Here is a 9,590-nt window from a genome sequence, read left to right as displayed (position 1 = left end):
ATGATCTCTCCTATTAACCATTTTATAACCATACACTTTTCTCCCCTCAACACCCTCCGTCTTTTCTTAAACTCTTACTATTAAAGACCTCCAAATTTGATTCCCTAATTTTATCTTTTCTTACTATATTTTTGTTTTTTGTTACATTTTCAGGGTGAGTTCCTCAACAACTTTTATTTTCCAACCCTCCTAATGAAATGCTTTGGCTAACATTTATTTCCAGGGGCAGTTCCTCGCTCCTTAAAGCTTCCTGTTTTCATTTAATGGATACATCTAGTTGCTTTCAAAATATAAACTATATTGGGGGATGGATATTTTTCTGATCCCTGCATTGTATCTGCCCCCCACCCCACCCCCGCAGCCCCAGTCATGTCTGGTCTCTTAAGTATTAAGGTATTTTCCTCAAATGTCTGGTGATCCTGGTTTTAAGCTCATATTTAACAGTAGGCTCTAGGGAGTTGAATGGAAACACCAGGTATAGATATGATTAGGAAATCAGTGGGCTTCACTGAAGTGATAGTGGCAGTCAGGCTTCTTACTGAGGCACAACCGAAAGTGACTGACTAGAGAGCTTTTCTTTGGAGGCAGTTACTTTCTCTGAAGAAAAAATTCCTAACAAAGAAGCCTATACCTGATTGGCCAGCATTCTAGGATCACCGTTAGGGAACCCACATTCAGAATGCAGATTTTCACTTAACCCACATTTTTAATCCTGTATCTAATCCAAGCCTTCTGTTATCCTTGGTATCCTGTAAATCCTATGATCTTCAGTTAGTTTCTCTGAAAATTTACCTCTGGCCTCCTGCTCAAAAAGGCAGAAAAACAGAAAGTAGCCACCCGACTTAAGGGTAGAGAAAGACATGTAGTTCAATGATTCTGTAGACTTGTAACCAATTCTTCCTTTTCTATGTCCCAAGCATCAACTTTGAATATGAGCACCTGATTCCTCTGGGTACTGAACATCTTTTCTGGATACTGCAAGGTATACTGGCTTCTCTCTCACTGCACTGCCTTTTGCAGGCATTCAGATTAGAGTTTCTTTGATTCTGGCTCTGCTAAATCAGTTTTTCTGTACTGTATTTTGTTTTCCAAAAATTTATTGAATTCTCTTATCCTTTGATTTCTTCTATTTTGCCATTGTCTAGTTACACTTTACTGTCATTTTACTGATATTTTAGGAGAGAAAGAAAATAAATTAATAGTCAATCTGTAGTACTTAGCTGGAAGTCTTCAAACTGAATTGTAATAATCCTAAAATATTGGGTATGGAAATGTTTTCCACAGTTTTCTCTTCCTGGAAGTACTTCAATAAATCTCACTAGAGATTTCTTAACAGTGTAACAAACAAACAAATAGATGACTATTGAACAAATAGGACTCTGAAACCAAATATACTGTCAGGAAACAGAAGTTTGTAATGCAGGTCACATTTTAATATAGTTTTAAAAACACTTCCAAATATAACTACAAATTTAATCAGGAAAAATACCTGAAAGACACGTGTCTTAATTGACCAATAGTACATTATTTTAAAGAATCATTTTCCTAAATCTTTGGCTTACTTCTTTGGATTTATAAAGGTATAAACCTATTGGTTTTTTCATTTGAGTATTTTGTAGTAAATGTAGTTTCTCCCAGCTGGTAATTATAAGTAAACCTGTTGACAAAAATCGTGTTTTAAATAGGGAAAAAAGTTTCCCTTCATGAGTTGGTAAAGACTGTAAGTTGGTATTTTTAAACATTAGCTTTTCTATAAAGTAGTAATTAGTAAAATCCACAGCCTCCTCCCAAATTCACTTCTTTTCTACTGCAAAAATCTTTATAAAAAACGTACTGAGTGCAATAAAATCTCCGTATTTGTTTTTTTTAAATCAACAAATAAACATACCAAAACAATTCATCACGAAATCAGAGCAAAGAAATATTTAACAATATCAGGTTTGCTAAGGAAAACATTATCGTGGTAGACATCCAAGGAGTCTAAAATGCTTTTGTTGTGGCAATAACAAGGCTTCAGGCTGATGCTCATATTAAAACAGCCCTCCCCTCTTTACAGTGAAAAATCAGTGCATATTCCTTTGTATATTAAAAATTTAAATTTAAAAAAATTATCAACTGCTTGAAAATAATTGTTTCACTCACCTTGAAAACAAAGATTGACTATGATAAATCCATTACTTAACAAATTATGTATTTCTAATGATCTAAAAGAAATTGGCTAAAACCCATGGAAGGGTCAGGAAGTTATAATGCAGATCAGAAAAGAGGGAAAGGACAGATGCTTTTTATGGAATGGACACTTTTAATATCTATTTTTCAATACTGAAACATTTTGGGCCCAATCAATCTCTACTACTTTTGAAACACAGCAGTAAACCAAAAATATTAAAACATGAACCCTATCTTATTCTCAGAAATAACTTTCTGCTACATACATAAATAAAAAGTGCTTGTAACTAATACACAACACTAAAAAGTCAACTCTTAAAATCACGAATGACCTACGTCTCATTGCCAGCAATGAGAGCGGTCTATGCTAAGGGTGCCATGATATTTACAAATGAAAAAAATATATATATATTCAATTATTATATCCTCTGGTTCTAATGTTATTACACCATTGGGCATAAAATAATCTTTTGACATAGTAATTGAAACAGGTTATATTATAGAAGAGCAAAATACAAGGACATTCTCAGAGACAGCTGATGACTATGTGTTTATACTAGCTCATAATGAAGTTAAACATGAATAAAACACAATTCTGAAAAAAAAGGACTAATTTATTTCTTTTACAAAATGAAATAAGATATAATGATACATTGTAGTTTAGATAGTTAAGAGGTAACGACTTTAGATGTCATCTTAAGGATAAATTCGTAGTATTTCTTTTTCACTTAAATAAGACAGGAAGGGGAATTCTAATTCCTGCTACCCGCCCAGTCAAAATTCTTCTTAAGGAAGTTAAAATAAAAATACCTTGGTTTTTGGTTATTACTGAAAGGTAAAATTTCTAGATGCCCTGGAAGCAAGAGTTCAATTTGGTGTCTTCTTGTGTTCTGAGAAAGAACAGTAAGTTTACACTGAGCTCTTAGCTTTCAAATGCTGTGACCAATTATTTGTGAGTTATAATCTGCAGGTTCCATTTTTAAAATATGTGGGATGACACTGTCAATTCGTACATTGCCAATGAGACCTTTGAAAAACAACTCTTCAGTGATGGTAGCATTCATCAATCTCAAAGCCGGCAATCTGAGTAGCAGTCTAGACAATCTAAAAAGAAAAAAGTGGAAAGGGGGAAATAAGGTCATAAATCAAAGAGAGATTTAGTAGACAAATACAAGTAATTTCTGCATGTGTATTGTTTGTGGCCTAATTTAATACAAGAAAAGCCTTAGTATTTTCAGCCTTAGAGTATACAACAGCCAACTGGACATAAGCGCAGTCTGGCAGACTCTTGGAAAGCCTTGCTAGTTGCTATGCTGTGCTGTCTCCAGTTGGCTGTACGGGCCAGGGAGCTACGCTGGTAAACCATGGAGCAAATTACATATTTAAGAATGGTATAGGAGCTCATCTGAGCTCGTAAGAACAACAATATTTTGTGTTATCAGGACACACAATGCTCCCTGATAATAGTTTCTTAGTTTTGCTTTACAAAAAACTATTGGGAATGGCAAAACAAGAAATAGGTGTCATCACTGTGAAGAGCACAGAGTATGGAATCAAGATCACTGGATTCAAACCTTGATTCAATTGCCCCCTAGCTATGTGAATGTGTGTAAGCCACTACTTTGTGTCTCTCTCACAGTGTTGTGAAAATGAACGAAATGATCTCTGGCAGTTTCTGTGCTAGTGAGGTTCTTAAATTTTGGCAGGATAATGTCCTCTGTGAAAGTACATTATAAACTGAAAACTGCTATCCAAAAACAATTTATTATTTCTAAGTAAATAGGAATGTAAGAAACAGAAAGAATCCCAGAGACCTGTCAAAGCACCTGGAACCCAACAGAACAGAGATCAGCAAACAGCTGTCTGTCTAAAGGAGAAAAAATTTAAGTGCTGTATTTATTTGTATAATGAGGTATAAAACAACATTAGAAACTTTTTTCCTCTAGTTTAAGGCCTTGCACTCCAACACCTGAGATCAAAGGAAGCCAGCAGCCCCATGATTAAGTGATCTTCCTATAGCCACGTATTCTACTGAAATTGCTCAGTTCATTTTGTTCCCATCAGCTGAGCAGCATCCACAGAACTGGTGGAAAGCAGGGTAAGACACTGGTTACATAAACTAAGGCTGATTTTCTTGATGAAACTGGCTTATGAATCTATTATTCAATATATGCAAAACATTATTGTATGTGAAATGTTCTTTTATTAGCTTGAAGTATGTTAAATAATAATGTTAGAAAACACATTTATATAACTCTTGCTATATAAAGGACACTGTTATAAGCTCTTTAAATACATTAACTGATTTAGTTGTTAAACTAATTGTAAAATGTGGATACTATTATTTCCCTTTTACAGTAAAGAAATTGAAACAGACGTTAAATAACTTGCCCAAGGTCATACATCTAGTAAAGTTATGATCAGGAATCCAACCCAGGTACTCTGGCTCTGATGGCCATGTGCTTCACTATGATACTATATCCCTCTTCAAATATTGAATTGCTCTTACAATTTCTTTCTTTTTCAAAAGACGTTGGTAAGAAATACCTTGGTAGAAATATAAACCAAATTTCAAAATTAATTATAAAAATAGCCTAATGGTATTTGTTTGTTCAGTCATTCCCCCCCACCTTTATTAATAAAATTCATCATTTCATCTGAAGAAAATAAAAGAGTTTGGGTATTATAGTCAGACTACCTACGTTCACAGTCAGGCCCTGCCATTTCCTGTGTGACTGTGGGCAAATTACTTAACCTCTCTGTGCTAAAGTCTCCTATATAAAACGTAAGAACTGAATGAAATATTACATGTAAAGGACTTGTAACAATGTATACTGCTTTTAACAGCATTACTTATTTGAAAGGTCAAGATTGACTAGAATATTTAATTACTTTTGGAATGGAAAATAATAGATTCACAAAAAATTTTAAGATGAATTTAATTAAACAGTATTTAACTTCTAGATACCTGTAGGTGTCATCTGGATATGTTTTGGTTATATAATCTTGAAATTCCACATAAGCCTTTTCCTGAAATTTCTCAATCTGTTCCATGTTTTCTAGGCCTGGATGATCTGAAACATTAAAGAATACAATGTTACCCTACTTCTGAATGTTCACTTATCGTGTTTCCCTGAAAATAAGACCTAGCCGGACAATCAGCTCTAATGTGTCTTTTGGAGCAAAAGTTAATATAAGACCGGGTCTTATTTTACTATAAGACCCGGTCTTATATCATATAATATCATATATCACATAACATAATAAACATAATCTAGTCTAATCTAATATAATCTAAAATAATACCAGGTCTTTTATTAATTTTTGCTCTAAAAGACACATTACAGCTGATTGTCCGGCTAGATCTCATTTTTGGGGAAACACAGTAATAAGGCATCTAGTAGAGAGGAGGTGGAAAGGGAGAAAGAACATTTTGGTCAAAAATGAAGCCCCATCTTATGTGTGGCTCTTTCCACAAATATTACTAAATACCACGCACTACACTTCAAACCTTTAAAACTATTTGATCTCATACACATATTCTAACATATAATAAAAAAAATGAGACCAATGGCTTCTACTAAAATAAATAGCTTTCTCTACTACAAAAGTGGTAGGAAAGATTTTGCTCATTTTGCTTTTAACAGGAATAAAAAACGAAATGACTCAGCTTAGTTAAAAAGACATTTTAATCCAATGAAATATTTGTAGACTATATTCTGTACTATATTTATATTTATTTAAAAACCTACTATTGTTAGGTAAGAGGGTACTTAGCATACTGTTTCCAAGGTTCATCCATGTTGTAGCATTTATCAGAATTTCGTTTTATGGCTGAATGATATTCCTCTGTATGCGTATATTATGTTTACTTGGGTTGTTTCCACTTTAACTGCACCGTCGTATATTACCACCAGCAATGTATGAGGGTTCCAATTTCTCCATGCCCTCAAAAATTATATTTTAAATAAGAAGTCAATATTTACATACCTGGACTGAAGAGTACTATAGCCTTCAGGTAGGCATATTCATATCCATCAATGCAGAGTTTAACCATGCTGTTACAAAACTCCTGTAGTTTGAAGATGTGCTCCATCAATAATTTCCTTCTTTCTGTTGACATTTTATCTTTAATTAAAAATAAACAAACAAGCAAATAAAAGTTTTTGGCTAAAATGTATGACTATTTTTATCAAACATATTCCCATCTCACTAATTTCCAGCTTTAAATATAACCAACCTATAAATGTTTAAAATTCAGTATTTCTGCAAGTATAGATGAAACTAATTAATGATCTTCAGACGCTGTTCATTCAAGAAAAAAAAACAAAACAAGCTCTTAGTATAAAAAACCCTAAGTGTAATGTTTCCTTGCAAGATATATCTTTAAGAAGATAAACTATAAAGACAACCATCTGAAAAACTGGCCAATCAAAGCACAGAAGATTCAAATTTTGGTAACAGGTTTTTATTTAAGCTTATATTGATTTTTAAAAATGAGCAAAATCATTTAGATTTTTATGTTACCAACAGTACTAAAATAAAAATATTTCACAAAACACATTGCCAAGACCAAAGAAAAATTGAGTAAACGTTAATGATAAACATTTGAATTTATTGCATTTAAAACACATCTGATTTGTCAACTACAGCTTTAGCGAAGGTAGGCTACATAATGCAACACAAAGAGAAATGAATTAAGAATAGGAGTCCACAAATAAAATGGGAATGTAGTGCTGCTTTCTAACAGATCTACTGTTGATAAGATTTTAAGGTGATTTCTCTGCCCCTAAAGAGGAGGAAGCAGATAATTTAAAAATGATACAATACAATGGGAAACGGAATATGATAAGGAAATAAAACATAATTCCTAATCTATAAATTATTTCTGAACTCAAAAGGCATTTTCTATTTGAGGAGTGGGCACCCTCTTAGTCATATGCCATTCTAAAGTTAAATATTTATAAATCAGTGACTACCTGTCTCCTCAAATGAATGAGAGTTGTAATTACGTTGGCATCAAGAAAAGGAAAAAGGGAGTTCTGTGACTCTTCAGTACTTTAAAAAATCAGCTTATCTTGGGATTCAAATGGTCACAGTGAGGAAAATTACTTTAAAAATTGGCTGGAAGAATACATTTTAAAATATTTGATCTCCTTTTAAAAAATATTTAAAATATTTGAACTTCTACATAAGCTCACCCTGGATTCCTTGGTACCTATACAAAAGTACAAAAATTCACAAGTCCTGGTCAGAAATAGCCAGCCAGACTTAAATATACTTGCTTTAATTCTGTTGTACTCTCATTTAAAAATATTTTTGGGTGATCAATGAAATTATAAAAATGTAAATATTATCTAAGTAAAAAGGATGTTAGTATCTAAGACATTATCATCAGATAATAACACTTTATAAAACTGACATCCCCTCTTATATTCTGGAAAAGGAAATACAGTGCTTTTTACCTTGTTGAAGGCTACTGTGAAGACAATTGACAAATGTTGCTAATATAGTTGCCACATTCATTACTTGCCAGCATTGGGCAAGACCAAGAGTAAAAAGTTCATTCCAATAAGCTTTCACCAACGATATGCTGTTTTCTTGCCTATTAAAACACACACACACACACACACAAATCAGATATTATTAAAACATATTTTAGAAAGTTTACATCTGACTCATATATTTAAAAGCAAAATACTACTGAAGTACAATTACTCTAGAAAGACCAACTGGGCATGGACTCTATCAATTATTGTGTTTTATATACCTGATAGCAATTGATGAGGAAGGCTTAGAAATTTAAACATTAGCTAGCTCATTAATCAATCAGACAGTTTATAAGAACAGTTTCAAACTACAGAAGTTGGGGCATTAATCCCACATTTCATGGAAAAAGATAGCTTAAAGATTGTTTTTTAAAAATTGAAAATAAAAGCATACATTTAAAAAACATTTCCCAAGTTTTCTTTTGCTTTAAATGCAGGTAAATATTTTTTAAAACAAGGCCATTAGAATTATTTGATGGTAAGCAACCAATAACCTTGGAGAAATGGTTTCTTTTTAAATTATGTTTCTGATGAGCTATCAGTATCCCTATAAATGAGATACCAAGGATTTTACTAGGAGTAATGAAGATAGGAAAGCTCAAAAGTCCTTTCCTGAAGTTCTAAATAAGACATCTCAGCAGCATGAGCAAGTAGAAAAAAATACTAAAATAGGAATCAAGAGACCAAAGTTTTAAAACTTAGATCATCTCCTTATTATTGATTTGAAATTAGGCAAACTAAGCTTCCCAAGTCTTAGGCTGCTTAGCTTTATAAAATGAAGAGACACTTTATATCCTATACCTATTACAGTTATTGTGAGGCAATTAATAACTGAAATAGGTGTAGGATATAATTATGTGAACAGGCCATGACATCTAAGTCAGGCACTGTTCTAAGCACAGGAGGAATAGCAACAAAAAAGATGGATTAAGTCTGCCTTCATGAAACAGAAGGGAAACATAATAAATGTATCATTTCAAATGTTTTATATAAATATTACACATATACATATGGTTGGATATACATTAAGTTAGTTTCAGATAATAAAAATTCCACGTTACTACAACTAGGATAATGCACTAGAAAATGGGGGAGGAGGAACGGGGTTCAGGTAAAGTGGTTAGAAAAAGTCTTTCTAAGGGCCTGACAGCAGAGTCACTTTTATCTAACTACTACAGTATATTGTTAATGTTCGTTAAAATATGCATGTAGCACTCATAATTAGAGATCAGATCATTGTTTATACTATTGTGATAAAGGGATATGACTTTTGAAGTCATCCATATCTGGGGATGACCTAACCACTTGGCTTCTACACAAATAAACCCAAAGCATTACACTTTATCTGGCAGCGTCTGTTTGAAATGTAGGCATGTCCCTTAGGGAAAAAATAGTTATTCGGCAACAGAGCTGGAACCCACAGTTATAGTAAACATTACTTTGTTTCAGTGGGGTTTTAAAAGATTTAACTTTCAGACTTAACATTCAATGGAAGGTGTTTTTAAGTTATTCAAAAAATAAAGTCTCCTGTAGCAAACGGTGATACAGCTTGATCTTTTGGTTATAAGAATCTAGGTAGAGAACTGCTGCCTTTACTCCAGCCAAATCATGCTAAGTGCCCCGCACTCCCAACAGCATCGATACTACTGTATAATCACTTATCTAATTATGTAAACTGAATTACTGTAAGTATTGAAACCACAAATCTTAAACAGAAAAGCAACATCCTTGTAAAACACAGAAGTCTTATAAAATACAAACAGTATTAACCACCCTTTAAGATTCTTTAAGCTATTGTTCCCTCTATTAATAAAGTAAGTGATCAAAACAAACTCGATTTTTAGAAAATGATTAATATTTATGTTTCTTTCT

At 32.9% G+C, this 9,590-nt stretch overlaps 1 protein-coding gene across 2 annotated transcripts in view; it reads right to left on the bottom strand.

The window, feature by feature from the left end:
• Positions 1-1,396: 1,396 nt before the first annotated feature.
• The window catches only part of NR2C1 (nuclear receptor subfamily 2 group C member 1), a 41,607-nt gene continuing 33,413 nt past the window's right edge, over positions 1,397-9,590 (bottom strand). For both annotated transcript variants that reach the window (XM_081061368.1, XM_081061369.1), the window contains exons 11-14: positions 7,635-7,774; positions 6,160-6,297; positions 5,138-5,243; positions 1,397-3,273 (exon numbers count right to left, since the gene is read on the bottom strand). In XM_081061368.1, the coding sequence (XP_080917494.1) occupies positions 3,099-3,273; positions 5,138-5,243; positions 6,160-6,297; positions 7,635-7,774 (559 nt within the window). In that variant the 3' untranslated portion in view covers positions 1,397-3,098. The remainder of the gene's footprint in view (positions 3,274-5,137; positions 5,244-6,159; positions 6,298-7,634; positions 7,775-9,590) is intronic.

Source organism: Rhinolophus hipposideros (genome assembly GCF_964194185.1).
Source record: "Rhinolophus hipposideros genome assembly, chromosome: 9".
NCBI classification, from domain to species: domain Eukaryota; kingdom Metazoa; phylum Chordata; class Mammalia; order Chiroptera; family Rhinolophidae; genus Rhinolophus; species Rhinolophus hipposideros.
The sequence above is the reverse complement of the archived record's forward strand: the minus strand, read 5'-3'. Positions and strand labels throughout refer to the sequence as shown.